The sequence below is a fragment of the Eurosta solidaginis genome, chromosome 1 (assembly GCF_040869045.1).
Source record: "Eurosta solidaginis isolate ZX-2024a chromosome 1, ASM4086904v1, whole genome shotgun sequence".
Taxonomy (NCBI): domain Eukaryota; kingdom Metazoa; phylum Arthropoda; class Insecta; order Diptera; family Tephritidae; genus Eurosta; species Eurosta solidaginis.
The window spans coordinates 69592192-69615067 of NC_090319.1; the positions used below are offsets into that span (position 1 = coordinate 69592192).

Sequence of the window (22876 nt, forward strand, 5' to 3'; positions counted from 1 at the left end):
ATTCTCAATTTGAAAATAAATAAAAATTCATTATAAAAATGTGCCTTTTAGCTTGAGAATGCTATCAACGGTTATTTGAAATGCATTTGAAAACTGTTTGAAATGTGAGAAATGGACTGATTCTCAAATGTATCTCAAACTGAGAATTGACAAAATGTTTATTGGGAAATAACTTAGTTCTCTATTCCACTAATTGTCATAACAATCCCTTATACTATAGGCTGGAATTACCCATTTAAAATTTTTCATTCCAGTTCATTTTGCGGTTAGTATTTGATGTTTTTGAAATCTATTTTTAAGGAAATCAAATATTGATAAGTAAAAGTATGTAATATATGTACATATAAAAAAGTAGAGTTTGATTAATGATGACATGTAGAACAAAGTATGTTATGCGGCATACTCGAAGATTGCCGAGCATAGCTCGGTCGCCCATGAACTCTACACTTATGAAATTGTTGGGCAGAAAATTAGTACTGCTAAATTTTAGTACTCAGTTGCAACTGAAATGGGTCTCTCCATTTTATCTCTACACTATTCTCCACTTATCAGACCGAGAATGGTGTGAATAGACTATTCATCGCAACCAATTCAGGTGTAGGTTATACACTATGACCAACAGAGGTCAACAACGCCTTTTGTTGCGAGTTGTTGTAGTATTAACGATACATACACTCCTCGAAGGTTGTGCGGAGTGTTATCGATTATGTGTTATTGATAGTCCTTTGTTGGATATAAATCAGGTACGTTACGGTAACAAGCACCATTGAGGTATTAGCCCGACCGTGTCGGGAAGCATTATTATGACCACATTAAACCTTTTTAATAAATTTGCTTTAAAGAACTCTCCCTAGACCTTTCTTCTTAGATAATGTACATATGTAGTCATGATATAACTTGAGACGAGTTGAGAATATCGTATATCCAAAAATGTATGAAAACCCCACTAACAATAGCAAGTTCAAAAAATATAATGCCCCACTCAAAACGCAATTTATTGTATTATTAGACGATTTTGCTTTTGCTTATTGTCTACTGCCCCGTCAAAATGCACTTACCCTGCGTTTAAACCAATGAATCGTATGGCACTCCGTTTGATTGTCTTCAAAACAGTGCTGCTTTTAATCAAATTGGATTACGTGAAATTGGACTCGCAGTTACCGGGCATGGCCATGCACTTAGTTCCGCAGTTCTGGATAATGACTAACTTGTGTCGTACTTTGTGTTACACTCGTTCGGGTGCATCAAATCGGCTTAAGTATACATTGATGATAGCTGAAACGTACTAGCTGGCTTTTTTTACTCTTGGAGATATTTAATGAAAAGCAGTAGATGTTGTAACTTAGTAATCTTCCGATCTATTCAATAGGCGCGGCCTTTAAGAATTGTCATTAAGGAAACTGGCAATTGCAGCAGGGTTGGAACATGTAGAAGTTTTAGTTCTGAGGCATTGATTCCGTTAGTGTCATGTGAGAAGACATAGCATGCAGGACCTATATCGCGTTTAACTGGGGTAATCCTTTCAAGCTTAGGGTTTAACCTGGTACAATGTCGTTAAAACTCGAGCCAACGTGACGCGCGATGAGCTGGGAAGTGTGTTTTAATTATGCATCGTTCCTATCAATTTTTTTATTTGAAAACGTTTTTATGAAATGGGTGTTGTCAACCGAAGGAGTTCATATCACGGAAGCAATAAGCAAAATTTGAGAAGGCGATGTGAAAAATCATAAATTCATTTAATTTGAATACAATTTTGAATTCGGTAGACATTGATAGGCAAATGCTGCAGGAAAATTATTAATTTCTTTTATTTGAATACAGCTTTGAATTTTGTGAACAATTATAGGCAAATGCTTTCATATCCATGTACTAACTTTTTAATTGCCACTAACCGCCTAGGCTATTTTAGGCGTTACGTTAATTGACGCCAATTGGGAGCAACGAGGGTTATTACCTTTTTCTCTACCTTTTTTCTCAACTCAGTGTTGGCCCCAATCTCCGTAGAGGCGACAACTACATTCATCGATATGAATACTTCCCGGCAGAAGACACTTCATCCAGCCATTTTACATGAGATCCTTTCGGTTTTCACATAGCTTCTAAACAAAATCCTGCAAAAATGTGAGTTGATACTCAGAATAGAAATATCGTTTTTTACAGAAATTCATTTCGTCTTCCGTGTCCACAAATGTTATTTCCTCCATTGAAATTCTATAATATAACATTTTAATAGGCGATTTGGGCGTTGCAACGCGAGTAACGGCAGTCATGCTTTTCGCGATAACTGACAACTTTGCAGTAACAAGGTAGATGTTTTTTTCTTCCACTTTTTTCATTCTAAGTAGTTTTCCCTTTTCTTTGCAGCCAAAATTGGGTGTTGATAGAAATAGTTTTGTTCATTCATTCGTGACCTAGCCAATAAAGCTTTGGGCTTTCATATAAATTTCCAAAAAAGTTCTGCAAAAATGTTTTTTCTTCCCACGTAGTCCTATATTTAATACCCTCCATTTTGAGAAATTTTATAGTGTTATCCTACATTTTGGTTTCAGCATGCATTTTAGTCCCTGTCAACCTAAGGTTCTTAATGCATTCCTTCATTATAGCCTATACTTATTCCTCCTTATTCTTTGCTGAATATGCACATATGTACGTGCATACGTGAAATCCTTTCCCACATCCTGAACTCCATTTTAAGAATATTCCATTTAAATCCATAATATCCTGATATATTCCAAATACTCAACAAGTTCCAAAAAACTCCATTCCATCCTTAAAATCCTCAATTCCTTTTATCCTTTACATAGTCCATAAAAGCTCTCCATTCCATCCATTCCATTAAACATAAATAGAGCGGAAAGAGGAAAATATTTAATTAGTACAGTGAATATTATTTATTATGTTCTATAAAATTAGACAAAATTAGTATTTGCGCGTTGTTCTTTTGTAAGTGAGATTATTTAAATATGCAGCAGGATTCCAACCTTAAATATTACTTCTATATGACTTTTAATTTTTTTGATTTGAAGCAATATGCAAATTGTAAGTTAGCTGCTTAGATAACCTACGTAACTTGCAACTATCAAAATATTTGTAATATTTCGATTTCTTATAAAATTTTGCACATTAGCATAAAAATTGTGAAGCAGGTGTATGCTCTTATTAATATTTGAAATATCTAAAATAGAATATTAAATTACGTTAAATTCCAGAGATGAAAAAACGAGCCTGACCGTTTGACTTCCCTCAGTTTGAAAATTGTTCAATGCTTTGAAACCACTCATTTAAAAGGGTGAACGTGACCGAGATCTTGAAAACGATCGACGTACAGGTGAGTACGTCGGAGAACCACGACGACGTCGTGGTGAGAATGAACGTGATCTATGTGGAGAAAACATTTAAAGGTTAATTAAATTTAAAAGTATATTCCAAAAAAAATATGCATATTAAGTAATACCTATTGCCGCGGAAGTCACGTCGATCACCACCGTCCCCTGAATCTTCACGGACCCGTATATACGAAACTTCACCCTGCAAATAATATAACGATTTAGAAAATGGCTTTAGATAAGACTTCGAAATCAGATTAATAGACAAGTAATAAATTGAAGAGTAGATGATGCCTCTTGTTCTTGGTGTTGTAGCGATAAAGACACTCCCCTAAGGCCTTGGGAGTGTTATCGAGTTGCTGGTCCTTTGCAGATCCGGTACGTTCCGGTACCAAGCCCGACCATCTCGGGAACGGCGCTTCCCAAGGCAGTCGGTTCTATGTACCGGACCGACTCGGGATTTTTCCCGCCAAGGACCGTCATTTCAGTGTAACCCTATTTAATTTGTTGCGTCCCGCCCACAAATTGTCATCCTCCCAGCAGCTCTTTGCAGCGGGACTGCTCCATATTCTCTTGCTCCGGGAAGGTCTCGAACCCAATCCGGGTCCGTCTCCTGACCCCGGTCCTGAGAATTGCTTTTGCTGCATCTGCCGGAAAAGAATCCTTTTAGGACATTCATACTCTTGTCAGTGTGTCTCGTGTAAGGGATGGTTGCATCGGACAGGTTGTTCTGGGCTAGATCCCAAAACCAGACGTCCACGTAACTTCTATAAATCTTTTGTGGCTCCTTGCTGTTTACGCCCTAGGACGTCCCGTAGTCTGCGCCTTAGCGCTCCACTACCTTCCAGCAGCCCCGCTGCTCAGCAAGCCAAAATAAGTACCCGCTGCTGCTGTTGTTGTTGTTGATGTTGTTGTAGCAGTGCTTCGCCCCACCTAACAGCCGCAACCGATCACAAATTGTCATCAATGTCCTCTGACGGGAGTCCAAGGAAACTTGCTGTTTCAACAGGGGTTGACGATAATGAAAGGGGTTTTAGAGGCGTTGGTTCCACATTACAATTAAAGAGATGGTTGGTGTCATGTGGGGACACATTGCAAGCGGGGCATACATTTTGTATGTCGGGGTTGATTCTGGATAGGTAAGAGTTTAACCTGTTACAGTATCCAGATCGAAGTTGAGCAAGAGGGACACGCGTTTCCTTGGAGAATATGCGTTCCTCTTCCACAAGTTTTGGGTACTTTTCATTGAGTACTGGATTCACCGGGCAATTCCAGGCATAAAGGTCCGACGCCTGTTTGTGGAGTTCACAAACGACCTGCTTGTGTTTTTTTGCTTCATACGGCTGGGTTCTCAGGTGCCGTATTTCATGAAAATGCTTACGGAGGTGACTCCTTAAGCTCCTAGGCTGTGTTGGCTCATCGCTCAGATGTCTGTTTGGATACCCAGGTTTCTGGGTATTCAACAGGAACTGTTTGGTTAGCATCTCATTTCTCTCCCTGATGGGGAATATTCTCGCCTCATTATGTAGATGGTGTTCTGGGGACATAAGAAGACAGCCAGTGGCGATTCTGAGAGCAGTATTTTGGCAGGCCTGTAGCTTCTTCCAGTGGGTAATTTTTAGGCTTGGCGACCATATGGGTGACGCGTAGCACGTAAACGGCTGGCCAATTGCTTTGTATGTAGTAATGAGCGTTTCTTTATCTTTTCCCCAGGTACTGCCAGCAAGGGATTTGATTATTTTATTACGGCTCTGGATTTTCGGAACAATTGCGGTTGCGTGCTCACCAAAATGTAGATTCTGATCAAACGTCACACCCAAGATTTTGGGGTGTAGGACAGTCGGTAGCGTAGTGCCATCGACGTGGATGTTCAAAATGGTCGACATTTGGGACGTCCATGTTGTAAATAAGGTCGCGGAAGATTTTGTCGGTGATGCCAGGTTTCGCGAGGCGAAAAAACTGGAGATCAGGGAGGTAGCCGTTTATTCTGTTGCAGAGCTCATTGATCTGTGGGCCTGGACCTGTGGCCATTATTGTGCAGTCATCGGCGTATGAAACGATAGTGACTCCTTCTGGTGGTGAAGGTAGCGCTGAATTTATGTTTATGTGCGTGTCTGTTGGCCCTCCGTCTATCTTTGTCGACCGTACAATGCTGCTCGCGCCCCACGGCGCCACCAACTCATACGGATGCTCACACTCATACCTATAATCTCCGTAGTAGAGTCGGGAGCAATGCCGACCATCAGCTCCTTCTCCAGTCTTCTCCTCTCCTCTTTTCCGGCAGCAATTGTGTAGGTCAGGGAAACAGACTCTTAGTCCCTACCTCCCTTTGCACCGTTTGCCAGCACAGAATATATATTTGCGACATCCGCCCAATGCAGCTCCTGCCACGGACGGTGCCAATTTCCTAGATGTTCTAGTCTCCACGACGGCAACCCCCCGACGGGTTTCTATGCGCCATGTTGCAAGGTCGCATACCCAAATACACCGGGTACCCCAATGCTTACCCAAGGACGTCCAGTCCCAGGACCACAACAGCAGTTGCGTCCTAGCCTTCCACAACCAAGACGTAGTCACCCGTCACTTACTCCCAGAGTGACGAAGTCTCCCCCTATGCTATGGAATAACTGGGAGATCACGGAGATAGTCGATTTCATGAAGCGGCACAACATCCGCATTGTTGCGATTCAAGAGACCAAAATCACAGCAAGATCTGCTCTGCAGACCTGTTCTGGGTATTATACCCCACTGTGCCCGGGCCTGTGGCCATTATTGTGCAGTCATCGTAACTCCTTCCGGTGGCGGAGGTAGTTTTGATATGTAGAAATTAAACATAAGTGGGGATAGGACACCACCCTATGGCACCCCTTGTTTAATTCTTCTTGGCTTTGATATTTCGGTTCTGAATTGCACCGATGCCTGCCGACCACCCAATTAATTTGCGGTCCACCTTTTAAAAGACATGGGGTAAGGGTAGACCCTTCCAAGTCTTGCAGTAACGTGCCATGGTTGACCGTATCAAAAGCTTTTGATGTAATCTTAAGTCTTTAACGTTTCTCAGCCCATATGATTGCACTTCTCCAACATAGAGGACCTTCTCTGCTATGTAGTCTGGCATTTTTCCAATAATAGTCTGGTATACAAACATAATTGTGCTCCAGTTTCTGCCGCACATTCAACCATTTAAGTGTATCAAGCATCAGCTGTACGGATGTATATCTACCACATTTTAATATTATTGGCATAGCTCTATTCTGTAGCTTTTGCATTCTATCAATTTGCGAGTTACTGCAGCACGAATACAGTATAGTTGAACAATACTCAAAATGTGGTTTAACTATTGTGTTATAAATTTTTATTGTATTTAGCACAGATAATTCTTTCTAATTCTTCTCAAGAAACTAAGTTTTTTTTCCTATTTTTTTGCACGCGTTTTCCATGTGAGGATAAAACTTAAGACCATTGTCTATTATTACACCGAGGTATTTAATGTTATCTATTTTCTCAATCATTTGCCCGTTTATTTCGATACTCTCCTCACTGCTCATATTAATTTCCAATAGTTTCGTTTTTTGCTCATTTAATTTAAGTTTATTCATTTTTAGCCATGTACTTATTTCGGTAATGTCTTGTGCTGCTGTTGTTGTTGTTGTTGTTGTTGTAGCGAAAAGGTTGCTCCCCGAAGGCTTTGGGGAGTGTTATCGATGTGATGGTCCTTTGCCGGATACAAATCCGGTACGCTCCGGTACCATAGCACCATTAAGGTGCTAGCCCGACCATCTCGGGAACGATTTATGTGGCCACGTTAAACCTTCAGGCCATTCCCTCGCCAGAGCCTCGTCTGTTAGTGAAACAGGATTCGCCGCGGATAGGTGAGGTTGACAATTGGGTTCGGAGAAGCTATATATTGCGCTGGCAACCTGAAAGGTTGGCCTACACAGCCCCTTGAATCTGGTATTTTCTGACCCCTAACCCGCTGGGGTATATCCTTGTGGTATGTACATATATATATGGTATGTATATATATGTATATATATATATATCCTGGGGTATGTCTTGTGCTAATTTATTTTTACATTCTCTCGGAGTTTCACCTACGCTGTATATTAATGTGTCATCGGCATATAACATGACTTCGCTGCATTTTACCACATTGCCTATATCGTTTATATATATTATGAATAATAATGCACCAAGAATTAAGCCTTGCGGGACTCCTATGCTCACATTTAGGTAGTAGGATTCAAACCCTTTCACTACTGTGCGCTGCGTTCTATTTGTTAGGTAGGACCTAAACCAATTTATTTATTTATTTATTTATTTATTTATTTATTTATTTATTTATTTAGTTCACTATTTTGAACTCCGTACATATATAACTTTTGCAATAATATATCTCTGTCTATTGTTTCAAAAGCATATATTTTTCAATTCTTCTAAACAGGCTAGCTGCAAATTTGCTTTGAAGTGGGGGAGCAAAATGGCTTCAAGCGTCTTGGCTACTGGCGATAGGAGAGATATCGGGCGATATGACTTTCCTATGTTAGCTGGTTTCCCAGGCTTTAGTAGCGGTACCACCTTGGCCATTTTTTAATTTTCGGGTATGACAAAAGTGGAAAAAGACAGGTTGAAGACATGTGCTAAGTATTTGAAACCCTCTTTTCCATAGGCTTTTAAGCATCGGCATGGCTATGCCGTCTGGGCCCACTGCTTTGGATGGTTTAGCATGACCGATGGCATCCTCAACCTCTTTGGCGGTGATGGTAATTGGTGACGCGCTGAACTTATGTTTACGTGCGTGTCTGTTGGCCCTCCGTCTATTTTTGTCGACCGTAGAATGCATTATGTATTGTCGGGAAAAAGCGCTCGCGCATTTTTTCGCATCCGACAGCACTTTGTCGCCAAAGGCGATGGAAACTTTGTCATTGTGCCTAGACGGATTCGATAGGGACTTTACAGTGGACCAAAGTTTACCTACACCGGCAGAGAGGTTACAACCGCTTAGGTGCTCCCCCATTTCGCGCGCTTGTGTTCATCCACAAGCAATCTGATGCGTTGGTTTATATCCCTTATTTGGGGGTCGGGAAGTTTAATTGGAATGAAACGAGGCGAGGCGGATTCAATGACCTTGCGGAAAGCACGCTCCCCTTGGCGGGCATCAGTTGGGATAGGGAGGGCAACAAAGCGGCTGTCTGTAAAGGATTTGTATTCGTCCCACTTTCCTTTTTTAAAGTTAATGAAAGTGCGTTTTTCTGCTACAATGAAGTCGGCGGGACGCTCGAGCGAAATAAGTATAGGCAGGTGGTCGGATGCCAATGTTACATCGGCTGCCAGTTGACGCAGTTTAAAAGTTCTGCGCTCACGATTGAAATATCCGGCGAACTGTGACAGCTTCCTACCATACGTGCGGGAGCGTCTCCGTTTATAGAGCAGAACGTCATTTCTTCTATTTGATTCGCTTACATCTCACCCCTACTGTCCACCCGCAAGTTTGAATGCCATAGATCGTGATGGGCATTGAAATCGCCTAAGATAATGCGATTGTTTCCAGTGAGTACGCCGCTGATATCAGGGCGGTATCCACTGAGGTAACAGGTGACAGGAGGGATGTAGATGTTGATGATTTCTAGATTCTGAGGCGCAGACTACGTGACGTCCTAGGAAGTGAACAGCAAAGAGCCACAAGCTTTATAAAAGTTACGTGGACGTCTGGTTTTGGGGTCTAGCCCAGAACAACCTGTCCGATGCAACCATCCCTTACACGAGACACACTGGCAAGAGTATGGCCGTCCAAAAAAGATTCTTTTCCGGAAGATGCAACAAAACCATTTCTCAGGACCGGAGTCAGGAGACGGACCCGGATTGGGTTCGATACCTTCCCGGAGCAAGAGAATATGGAGCAGTCCCGCTGCAAGGCGGTGCTGCGATGATGACAATTTGTGGGAGGGACGCAACAAATTAAAAGGGGTTACAATTTGTGATCGGTCGCACCTATTAGGCGGGGCGAAGCACTGCTACTCTGCCATGGGGAGTTCGGGGTCGCCATAGCCACGAAACAGGATTCGCCACGGATAGGGCAGATTGACAATTGGGTTTGAAGAAGCTATGTATTGCGCTGGCAACCTGCACACAAACCCCTTGAATTCGGTATTTTAGTCGCCTCTTACGACAGGCATACCTACCGCTGGTATATCTAACCCCTTAACCCGCTGAGGGTGCCTCTTCTTCGCATTTGACGTTTATATTATCCTCGAAAGGAGTCCTTAAATATTACAAATATAATCATGACTCTGTTTCGAAAAATATGTCGAAATGTCAATAGGAATTGTGTAAAAATCATTTTGAAATAGACAGAACTGATCCGGAAATAGTACCCAAGATCCCGAGCCACAAAAGTCCTCAATGTGTCTTCGAGCAGGCCGAACGTCTATCGGTGTCCATATTCCAGTCTTATAACCACGATTTGTACCATACGGAATAACATAGACTTGGCAGACAATGTTTATTTGGTGTTTTTGTTACCACTCCACAGAGTTTTTTGGCGTCTAACGCAGATTGACCCTCCCTTGGTGGATATAATTCGGCGCAGTACGCGACAGAGCTATTACCCCCTTCCGACTACCGCGGAAGGATTTTTTTTTGTACTTTCGAAACTTGGTATATTCTTAACACCTAACCGGTTGGTAAGTTGTCTTCGAAACCGGTCTTAGATCAATTTATATCGTCATATTAAATCCAACGGATTCGAATTTCACAATTCGTTTTTATACAAAGGCAATCACAGTCTAGTGTATTATATACCAAGGAAACGTATCGTGGAGTTGATATCAGAAGATGCTAGTACTAGCGATAAAGAGCTACAAGAATAATAACTAGCGGAATATGCGAAATTGTGTTACCCTAAGCCTATTGTAAGTAAAACGGCTGTTTTCTATAATTTATTTTCAAATAAAATCTTACCTCGTGAGATCTAAATCGCGAATCGTCCAGTTTTTTAATAGCATATTTCATATCCTCCGCTCGTATAAATTCTACAACGCCTGTACCATCCTTGTAAGCATCAGCAAAACAGACATCACCTGCTTCACGCATATGATCCTTTAAATCTTGCCATGATCCAGAGGATGGTAATCCTGTTATCAATACACGATATTGTGATCGCTTTGTGGGCGCACCACGTCCACCACCACGATCACCACCGCTGCCGCCTCCATCACGGCCACCACCACCATAACGCCCACCACGATCATTACCACGACCGCCACCACCTCCACGAAAACTTCCCGGTCCACCACCTCGCGGGAACTCCACACGCAATCTATAGCCATCATAATCATAGCCATCACGCGCTTTCACAGCATCTTCCGCATCCCGTCCATCATCAAATTCGACAAATGCAAATGGCGGACCACGCTTGTTTTTCAGATCAACAAAGGAGACTTTACCAAATTTATGAAACAAATCCTGTATGTCTTTTGTGCGTATATCTGGCGGCAAATTTCCAACGTATATGCGGCATTCATTACGTGACATTTTGTTATTCAAATGAATTTATTAGTTATTTTTTATGCACAATGGTAAGAAGTTGATTACAAATGAATTTACAACAAAAGATAGTCGCTTGCAACAATGGCGACGTTTTGCATAGTTGCTTAAGGCCTCCTGCGATTTACAACGAGATTGACTGAATCATTGTGAATGATGACAAAGTGTGATCTCTTATCTGTCAACTGCCTGACAGGCTGTTCAATATGGCTACTTTTCAGCGTTTTGACAGGCTGTTCAATATGGCGGCGCCTATCTTCAGGAGGTGATAGAAAGAGATACAGAATGAGACAGCGATAGTCAAATACGAATCAGGTGATCCAATCACTTTGGAATTTTGACGTTTATGCAGAAGAGATCACACTTTGTCATCATTCACAATGGACTGAATTTTGTGTGGTGCAGTCGAGTGGCTTCGTGACACACGTATTTGTTGTCGGCTACACGTTGATGAAAATCAAAAATTTTCGATTTTTTCATTTGACGCTTGCTTGTTTGATAGTCGCGGGGTATGATTGACAAAATAGCACTGTGGTATTTAGTTTGTATCGACATTCAAAATGAACAAGTGCCCGGAAGAACAGCAATTCATATTAAAATTTATTGAAACTTATCAAGGTTTACCGGCTTTATGGAATGTAAAGCTTTTACTATTATTTAATAAAACTTTTATTAATTTTTTATTATTTAATAAAACTGCTGTAGTTGCAAGTAAAAAAAATCATCATCCGATGACGACATATTCCCGTCCGAATGATATGGTTTTTCAATGCATTGCTAATCAAACTAGTGATGGCTCGATATTTCACTATTGGTGATTGCATCGCCGCTATTGACAAATCGCTAATAGCTATAGCTATTGCAATCCAAATATATCAGTGATTGGCTATTTTCCTTCATTCGATTCTTTTGAATGACAATCACCTCTGGCAGAATATCGCCAATAGCGATTATAGCGATTGGCGATTTTCCTTCAGCATGAAATTCTAATACTAATAGCAGCGATGCAATCATCGATAGTGAGATATCGTTCATCATTGCTCATCTGTGTGCTTTACTTTCCGAAACAGCGAACGGAACAAAGCAAACTTGTGCAACAACTAGAACGACGACATTGTGAAGTCGGCTAGAAAATCAGCCACGTGGTTTGGGTAATTTTTACAGACAAGCGAAAGATCGAATTCAAAAATAACACTGGACCACGAATTTCAACTTTTTCTCTTTACCAGAAACGCCGCTATGAAACTCGTATGTAAAATCACCCCCTGATTTCGAAAATTGAGTTCTTTTTTGATTCTATGGTACCGTTTTTGAGATATTTGCAATTTACCGTTATTCGAAAAAACCAAAAAGATGGCTCCCTTTAATTACGTATATCTCACGAACGAGTCAAGCTATTGCAAAACGTTTACAAAATCGGAAAGAAGATAAAATTTTCTATAATTGCATCATACATTGTTTTTTGCTCAACCAGATAGTTTTTGAGATATTAACTTATCATTTCAGATTTTTGTTTTTTTTTATGGAAAAATATGTAAAAAATTACTTTTTGCGAGGGCAGCATTCCAAAACCACAACTTTGTTTGCAGATATTTTTTCTTTACTTAAAGCTTTGTTTAATTAGAAAAAAGATAAGCTATCACCGAAGAAAATCGGTGCAAAACTACGTAAGTTATAAGCGATCAAATAAAAATACCCAGGTTCCGCAACTTCAATGTATGTATACATATATTAAAGGTATACAGTGCAAATGGGATATTATCCGGATAAACGAATAACACCATAACAATGATAATACTTTTTCTTTAAATAAATCAAATAGTACTTTTAATACTGGAATTGTTTTATAGTAGGTAGAGTGGTTGCATCGAAAGGAAGAGTGGTTGGGTTCGAAACCTGCTGTAGGCATGTAGTTATAAACATGTATTTCCGTCACTTATGTGTAAGTATGCAGGTAGATTTTCAAAATTATAAGACACAGAATATTTTTAAAGCCTACATCTAAAGCAGGTAGTATTTTTTTTTCACGGCTTCGTATAAATGGAACCCTTCTGTCTAGGTAAGATTTGATTTTTTCAATTTTATTCTTGTTCCGAGTATAAATAGGAGTTAATGCGCCTTGAAACTTCATAACATTTGCAAGGCTCGCCGGAGATAGTTCAGTTCATAAGTCAAATTTCAAAACCGTGATTTATTAAAAAAAATAAAATGAGTAAAAGGACGGGAGAATTTGAGTGTAATAACGATCCAGATATGTTCTGTTTCATGTGTGGCCAATATACTATCATAAGGCGACGACGAGTTTGCTCAGATCATATGAAAACTTTGTACTCCAAGTATTTTGGCATTGAGCCTAAAAATGCTGAAAAACCATGGAAACCGAACACTTTCGAGTAGAATTGATTCAGTCGGAATCAGGAGAACAAATACAATTTGATACAGCAATGATATGGAGAGAACCTACTTGCCATTCAATAGAGAATACAAATACAAAGAGTAACCTATGCCAGCGTACCTACAGTGACATTACCAGTACTACATTCAATGGCAGTTGCGGATCCAGTTCCATTGTCAACAGTAATATCTGAGTGCGGGGAATCAAGTTGTACTGAATTTCGCATGGGAAACGAGAGAAACGTTCTGTCACAAGCACAACTTAATGATTGGATAAGAGATTTGGAACTATCCAAGGAACAGGCCGAGATCCACACTTCTGGTATGCAACAATTTAAATTTGTGTCATCCAATGTTAAGGTGATATATTGTAGAACTTGTCACGAACCATTTTCCAAACACTAAAGTGGCTACACCAAGCACTGCTGCTTCCTCTGTAAGTGGGATAGCCGAGCTCGTGAAGACCACTACGTCAGAAAGGATTGGCCGGAAAGAGTCCAGTTTACCGTTGGTGTGGATAACATCAAATACACCCCTCTTGTCAAGAAAGAGAAAATCATACTTCCACCCTTACACATCAAGCTCGGTCTCATTAAAAACTTTGTTAAGGCTTTGGACAAAGAAGGCGAAGCATTCGACTATTTGAAAATAATTTTTCCAGATATTTCTCAAGCCAAGATAAGGGAAGGTATTTTTGTTGGACCACAAATAAAAAAGTTGATCAACAATAATCAATTCAAAGGACTACTCTCATCAGTTGACGCAGCAGCGTGGGAATCCTTTGAAAAGGTCGTTGCTTCTTTTCTCGGTAGACACAAAAGCCCTAACTACGAGCAGATAGTGAACAACTTAATCAATAATTATGTGAAAATGGGTAGATATTAAAGGCTTATTAAAATTAATTTCCCAATATTCTATAACTTGTTTACCTAACTAATAATTTATTTCCAGGCGTAAATATGTCCTTAAAAATTCACTTTCTGCACTCACATTTGAGCTTTTTTCCGGCAAATCTTGGCGACGAAAGTGACGAACATGGCGAAAGGTTACATCAGCAAATGAAATTAATTGACAATCGATATCAAGGATTCGGGGACGCCACAATGATGGCTGATTGCTGCTGGTTTCTCATAAGAGAAACCGATCCTAAACTGAATAAGCGTCAAAGTAGAACACATAACTATTTCGACTACATAGTAAAATCAAATTAAGATAAAGATTGTTAGAATATATTATAAACATAAATAAATTTAAAAAAAGTTAAAAATAGGGGTAATTTCATTCATAAATTGAACTTTTAACTAAATAGAAACAGAGCAAAACTAGATATTTTACTCTTCTTTATACCACACGTACGTTTTGAGGTATACGTTGAAATTGCGCAACCTGGGTATTTTTATTTGATTGCTTATAACTTACGTACTTTTGCATCGATTTTCTTAGATGATAGCTTGCCTTTTTTCTAATTAAACAGAGCTTTACGCAAAGAAAAAATATCTGGAAAAAAAGTTGTGGCTTTGGAATGCTACCCTCGCAAAAAGTAATTTTTTTCATATTTTTTCATAAAAAAAAAACAAAAATCTGAAATAATAAGCTAATATCTCGAAAACTATCTGGTTGAGAAAAAACCAATGTATGATGTATTTATAGCTTAGATGATGAAAAGGCTAAAATGCTTATCTTTTTAAACGCCAATCATAAAATATAAAATTCGTTATATTTTGATTTTATATTTAAGTATTTATAATAAAATAATTAATATTTGTCAAAATATTAAACAAGCAATATAAGTTAATTTTAAAACTTTAATTTCATGAAATGTATAAAAGAAATGGAATGACTAAATTTTTTTGTTTTTAATTACACTATGCGCCAAATAGACATGGGTCTTTAGACTTGGCATAAGATTGATTGCCTGCGTTATTCATAAGTTCATACTTCTAGGCAGTAGCCGTTAACAGTTTTATAAAATTTGTGTTTTTGATGGTAAAATAAAAGAATTATAGAAACATATATCACTCGTCTTATTGTAAACAGATTAACTCAAAATTTAAGGTTTTTGGGAGAATGCAATTCAAGATTTGTCATATGGTTTGTATATGGTTGAATTCTCCGGCTAATTTCTAGGGCACTGCAGTGGGTGGCTAATTTTCTGCTAAAGAATATTTTTATAATAGTTTGAAGAATTTGCTATATTTTTCCTCTGTATTTTTCATTAAAAATTGATTCACTTTACTGTACAAATTTATGCAAATACAACTTTCAGAATAAATTCATACGGAGTATTTCTGAATACATCGGTGTAGTATAATATAGTAAATAAATCATGTTTTTATGGTGTTACATATACAGATTTATTTCGGGTTGATTCATCTTACATTTAAAAATCAAAGCATTTTCAATTAACAAAATTTATAAAACAAAGATGCATATACATTTATTTCAGCTAGTTTCATCTCATTGAGTGTAATACGAGTCTGAACATATTGTCGTCAGCCAGTTAATAATATATATCATAACATCTCAGAAAATTAGAATTTCACATTACATTAGTTTACAATTAAAGGTACATACTTTTTTCTTTTTATTCCAATTTTGGTTCATATATTCTAATAAAATTTAATTTAGTATAAATTAATGTATAACATTCAATCTACTCTGGTAAAAAGACTTAAACATTCATTTTTTATATACAAGTATACAAATAATTGCAGATTCGCTTATTAAAGATAAATTAAAGCGATCGCCATAGCTGTAAAAAATAGCCATAGCTGTAAAAAATAGCCATACCTACATATATTCACTGATAGCTCAAAATCGCTCTTCTGTATGGAATCGCTTGTTGAAATAAAGCGATCGCTATAGCTATAAAAAATAGCCGATATTCAAAAATAGCCATATCTATTTTCACTGATAGCTCAAAATCGCCATATCGTCCATCACTAAATCAAACTAAGTGTAATATCTTCTGCATAGACGTCAAAATTCCAAAGTGATTGGATCACCTGATTTGTAATTGACTATCGCTGTCTCTTTCTGTATCTCTTTCTATCGCCCGCTGAAGATAGTCGGCCCTATGCGCCACCATATTGAACACCCTGTCAAAACCAAAGATTACTTGATACGAAACTCTCTCATTTTTGCGCTCTCACGAGGGATTTATCTCAAATTTGAGCTGGCAACAATCACAGATAAATCCCTCGCGCCAGATGAAGCGCCCAACAAGAATACTGACTATCATATCACTATCATCTGATTGTCAGCAATGTCAACCTAACGATCAGCGCCTCATACAAACTTTCTATCACAAACTTAAGGGGACTTGCGCAAATGTGATGTAAACAACTGTGTACGTGTGAGTTTTTGTCTCCTTCTTATACACCAACATGGCCTATTGATTAAGTATATAGCCGTAATGCTCACTCTCATTCCTTTTCCTGGATCAGTGCTGACACTCTAACTATCAAAAAGTGTCATAAATGATAGTTTACTGTAGATATCAGGTTTGACTGTTATACAATCATAAATGACCAATGCGGAAACACATTTAAAAATGAATCACCACTAACCACTATTATTTTTCGCGTATCAATTTTTTGAGTGAGCCCCATACATTCCGACAGCTTTTGGTATTTTTAAATATTATTTTCGATTTTTTTCTCTTAGCATGGAGCTTTGAAATGCTCTCTTTTTCATTTTTTAAACTTATTTTTTATATGGTTTTCGTCGGTTGAAAATGGCGGAATTTAAAAAATAACAAAACAACCGTGATAATCATTTGATTGTCATATGACAGTCAGTAGTGAGAACATGATTAAATCGGATAAACTGTTCTCGCATACATAAAATTCCGTTGAGAATTATGTATCTGTCTCACATGCATAATGGTATCTTCTGTATGTTATTTTGTTCTGTACCAGGTGTCCGAAGCTTTCCCAGTTTGAGTCCTTTTTCATGATTATAGGCTGTCGTTGGGTACATGCGGACATGCGTGAGCGAACAAAGGAACATACATAAATTTGAGTATCAATGTTTACGCCATCGCAGGATCAGCATTGTCAATTACAAGTGTGAGTGTATTAGTAAAACAATCAGCGTTTCTTGTAGGGCGGGTGCCAGAAGAAAAAATGTGCCAGCTAAAATGAAAAATGGGCCAAAAATGTCGGTAAACTTTAGTTTGACCTACAACTGTAGAATAGCGTTCAAAAATTATGGGAAAATATTATTAGTTCGAAGGCGGAGGGTAAATATTATTTCCCATTCAAAAGTTATCGCTAAAAGCAGGTTTTGTAAATATGAAATTCCGATGCAACCAGTCCATTTTGATCACAGAACCCGGAAGTCAGACATGTAGGATAAGCCCTATCCATTAAATGATGTTAACTATTATATCATAGGTCCGATTTACTGAAATTTCAAAAGAATATATGGTTTTCACTGTGAGTTAAATGCGTTACAATATTTGACTAATTAATTTAATCAAAATGTAAATTTTACTTAGATTTGTTTATATTTGACTCTAGCTAGTCGTATTATTGGAAAATAAGTTTAAAGAACTGAATATTTTACGACTATCATTTTATTAAATGATTTAAACTATAATCGCCGAAATGTATGTAAAAAATCCCCATATTCAGATATATTCATTTTTGTTTGGAGTGGCATCATTGACAAATTTTATAAAAAATGTACATTTTGACAGCGCTCTCTCGAAACAAAGAGTGGCAAATCCTTTCATCTATGGTCAAAACGCTTAAGAGTATCCATATTGAATATCCTGTCCATTATGTACAGTATCAGTGTGTCAACTAAGCGATAAATGTCAAAATTACAAACAGCCTCGCTCACCTGATGCAAATCTCAGGTCTAGAGTTGCATTTTTGGTACCTAAGAGTACTTTAAGCTGAGTTGCATTTGATAGTTTACTAAAACTTTGTAGTTTTAACAGATGAAATAGTTACATATATTTCCGGGGAAATATAAATAATAGAATATTTGTAGCCTCCAACAATGCGGAAAGATACCAAAAGCAAAATTTATTTAAATTAGAGTCAAAAAGATCTAGAGAATCGTAACAAAATATAAAGCGTGAAAATTTTCACTTTTATGGCTGTTTACAAAAATGTAAAGCGAAGAAAATGGCAAGGAGTCTCATTTTTATATTATGGGTCTGCCAAGGCTTCAGATCGATGCAATACAACCAAACCGTCTATGTAAATCCGCCTTAATTTCTGTCGCTTTTAAAGTCTTCTGCAAATAAAACGGAAGATAACACACTTAGTCATCATTCACAATGGTCAACACACTTGTATTTGTACACTATGATCCTGTCAGGCAGTTGACAGATAAGATATCACACTTAAGCTGGAGACATTGGCGCTTTATCGGTAACCGTATCGGTAACCTTTTAACAGTTGATTCGACCAACCTTATGAGAATCAATGCAATCGATTATTGGTGCCGCTAAAGCTGAAGACATTGGTGCTTTATCGGTAACCGTATCGCTAACCTTTTAACAGCTGATTCGACCAACCTAATGAGAATCAATGCAATCGATTATTGGTGCCGCTAAGGTAGTAACCGTATCGTAGCCAACCAATTGGGTTTTGGTTAACCGTCGTAACGATAAACAGCTGATTACGTTAGGGATACGGATACAGCGATACGACATACGGCACCAATGACTCCAGCTTTAGACGGCCCATACATTACACAAAAGCCATGCGCAAATATAAAACGACGGAATTTGTGCAAATGAAAATTTTAACATACACGGCTCAAAAACATTGCGCAATATTAATTTTTAATGTAGCGCAACAAATGAAACATGTGTTTTAATTGTATAAAAAGGCACTAATTGTATAAAAAAAAACACTATTTATTTTCCACAGTGCTGGTAATTCACAGTATAAGTCGAAAAACTCGCACCAGAAGCGTTTATTTTCCATTGTATTTACAATATATATATTTTAGTCGCAAGACCATCTCAACTCATTGCAGCACTGCGCAATATTCATTTTTCAACTAGCGTAACAAAGGAAACATGTGTTCTAATTGTATAAAAAATTATTATGTATTATTGAATTTGTGTGAATTCCTGTTACAAACTAGAGATGGTCCTTACGCCTTCGATATTAAAATTTTTAAGCAACAATTACTGATGTTATATTATCAGAAACCAAAGGTAAACTGTAACATTCACCACACACCAAGAAAAAAGCATGTCCAATATTTGCAGTCATGCGTAAATATCAAACTCGTTTTGATTTTAGCGCAGTTCTCTGCGCAAATAGCGCAACCAGTGCACACACCGGGCAAATAATTGTGCAAATTGGTAATTTGCACAAGGATACTTGAGCCGTGTAATTGGCGTATTAGTTTGAAATTCCATGTACTTTGTTTTTGTATATTCGATGGACAAATGTCAAAATCGTACTGCGCCGGAAGTTGATGTATCAAACCAAATAAAAAAAGTTTATAATCAGCTGTCCGATGCAGCCACCTTGTATCGTTCCACCATGGTCGTATCCCTAACGTAATCAGCTGTTTATCGTTCCGACGGTTAACCAAAAGCTGGAGACATTGGTGATTTATCGGTAACCGTATCGGTAACCTTATAACAGCTGATTCGACCAACCTTATGAAAATCAATGCAATCGATTATTGGTGCCGCTAAGGTCGTAATCGTATCGTAGCCAACCAATTGGGTTTTGGTTTACCGTCGTAACGATAAACAGCTGATTACGTTAGGGATACGGATACAGCGATACGACATACGGCACCAATGACTCCGGCTAAAAACCAATTGGTTGGCTACCTTTCAAAAACGCGAGTACCCTTCAAAAAACGCGAGTACTCCATAAATAATGTAAGGAATACTCCTTTGGGAGTATAGGAGTGTTCCAAAACTAATCTCTATTCATACAAAAAATGTGCTCCAATTAACATTGCGATGTCCTAGGAGAGGAGTAGGTGATCCCACTCTCGCTTTGTTATGCCATAGAGTACATACGTGAGAGTACTTTCCAAAGTACTTTCACTGTAGTACTCCATCGGATGATGGTGGCATAGATGACTTGATACGAAACATTTGTTTACGCTCTCAATTTTGTCGCTCTCACGTGGGATTTATCTCAAATTTGAGCTGGCAAAAATCACAGATAAATCCCTCGCGCCAGCTGAAGCGGATACCAGAACAAAAAATGTGCTAGCTAAAATGAAAAACGGGCCAAAAATTTCGGTAAAATTTAGTTTGACCTACAACTGTAGAATAGCGTTCAAAAATTATGGGAAAAAGGATAAAAATACTTGCTTTAGTGTAAATATTATAAGTTCGAAGGCTGAGGGTAAATATTATTTCCCATTCAAAAGTTATCACTAAAAACAAGTTTTTTAAATATGAAGTCCCAATGCAACCAATCCATTTCGATCACAGAACCTGGAACGTCAGACATGTAGGATAAGCACTATCCACTAAATAAAGTTAACTATTATGTCTTAGGTCCGATTTACTGAAATTTCAAAAGAATATATGGCTTTCACTTTGAGTTAAATGTGTTACAATATTTGACTAATTAATTTAATCAAAATGTAAATTTTACTTAGATTTGTTTATATTTGACTCTAGCTAGTCGTATTATTGTAAAATAAGTTTAATGAAATGAATATCTTACGACTATCATTTTATTAAATGATTGAAACAATAATCGCCGAAATGTATGTCTAAAATCCCCATATTCAGATCTATTCATTTTTGTTTGGAGTGGCATCGTTGACAAATGTTATAAAAAATGTGCATTTTGACAGCGCTCTCTCGAAACAAAGAGTTGCAAATCCATTCATCCATGATCATAGTGTACAAGTACAAGTGTGTTGACTTATCTGTCAAGCATTCTGACAGGCACTCACTGGATTCGGAATGACAGCGAATTCAAAATGGATACCATTACCGAATGCTCCGAATGATTGAAAAATTGAAAAAGTCCATACGATTGGTAGTCAAAAATGTTGTCGTTGAGACTAAAAATGCGACTCTAGACCTGAGATTTCCATCAGGTGAGCGAGGCTGTTTGTAGTTTTGACGTTTATCGCTTAGTGAACACACTTGGTATAGGTACACTATGTCCATGATGGTGGTCCGCAAACGCATTACAAAGGAGTATTGTTAGAGTACTTCAACATGAAGAAAATGGAACACGTAATCCAACAATTTTTGCAGGGTACGATTTGGTTACGACCTTAGCGGCACCAATAATCGATTGCATTGATTCTCATAAGGTTGGTCGAATCAGCTGTTATAAGGTTACCGATAAAGTACCAATGTCTGCAGCTTTAATGGGGAGATGGGAGTTGAGGTTCGACATAGGGTGTCACATAAATTTTATTTACACAAATTTCAGATAGTCTGTTAATGACAAATTTTGCGAATGTAGTTTATTTTAACGCCTAAACGGATAAGTCTGGGAGGCACTCTTTTAATGGAGGTTGGAAGGGTCTCAGCACAAGGTAACAAATTTTGGAACATATATTTTTTATTATATTGATATTTTATGCTGCCGGAATGTACGAGTCTCCGGCCAACACAGCAAAACATTTATTAGGATGTTGCAAAGAACGTGTTTGAAATCACTCCCCAACTTTGTTTAGTTATGGCGCTGTCAAAACGCATGAGGATTCCCATCAGCACAGCTCAACATATAATTGGAGGTTGAAAAGGACGTGTTTCCTATGCCCCCTGTTCCAAATTTTTTTTGGCCTTATTTTCTATATGCATCATATTATTTCTAATTGCTGTTTTTATGTACGGGTCCCTTTTTCGCTCTTATTTGGATCCAAATTTATAATCAAGGTTTTGGATGTAAAGATGGAGATGCGGGCTATTAGCGAGCTTTGGGCAATTTTGGTCGTAATGATTTTATTTAGCTATATTTTATTAAAATAATAGGTATGTTTTTATGTACGGGTCCCTTTTTCGCTCTTATTTGGGATCCAAATTTATAAACAAAGTTTTGGTTGTAAAGATGGAGACGCGGGCTATTAGCGAGCTTTGGGCAATTTTGGTCGTAATGATTTTATTTAGCTATATTTTATTAAAATAGTTTGTTAACTCTTTCCGGGGCACTGAAAGAAATCGCTAAAAGTTAAACACAAAGATCATTTTATTTCATTTATTTAAGACATTTAGTGAAGAAAATGTAAAAAAAAAAATGTATCCTTGCAGGATTTTGCACAAGGATGTGGTACGATTTTTATACCATCGTGCATAGAATGCGAGGATTACTTATGAAATGCGCTTCCCAAGGCAGTCGGTTCTATGTACCGGAGCGACTCGGGATTTTTCCCGACCAAGGACTGTCATTTCAGTGTGACCCCATTTAATTTGTTTCGTCCCTCCCACAAATTGTCATCCTCCCAGCAGCTCCTTGCAGCAGGACTGCTACATATTCTCTTACTCCGGGAAGGTATCGAACCCAATCCGGGTCCGTCTCCTAACCCCGGTCCTGAGAAATGGTTTTGCTGCATTTGCCAGAAAAGAATCTTTTTAGGACGGTCATACTCTGTTCAGTGTGTCTCGTGCAAGGGATGGTTGCATCGGACAGGTTGTTCTGGGC

At 38.2% G+C, this 22876-nt stretch overlaps 1 protein-coding gene across 2 annotated transcripts; it reads right to left on the reverse strand.

Annotated features, from left to right (window-relative positions):
- Positions 1-2867: 2867 nt before the first annotated feature.
- Positions 2868-10981, reverse strand: LOC137234573 (serine/arginine-rich splicing factor 1-like). Of its 2 annotated transcripts, XR_010947824.1 has the most exons (4): positions 10287-10981; positions 3455-3528; positions 3231-3378; positions 2868-3175 (listed from the first exon to the last, which is right to left on the reverse strand). XR_010947824.1 is itself a non-coding variant. In XM_067758034.1 (3 exons), exons 1-3 carry the CDS (start codon positions 10857-10859, stop codon positions 3282-3284), a joined length of 744 nt encoding a protein of 247 aa, XP_067614135.1. In that variant the 5' UTR covers positions 10860-10981; the 3' UTR covers positions 2868-3281. The 2 variants fall into 2 exon arrangements, 1 of the variants encoding a protein (XP_067614135.1); XM_067758034.1 differs by having other exon boundaries at positions 2868-3378.
- Between the last annotated feature and the right edge of the window lie 11895 nt (positions 10982-22876).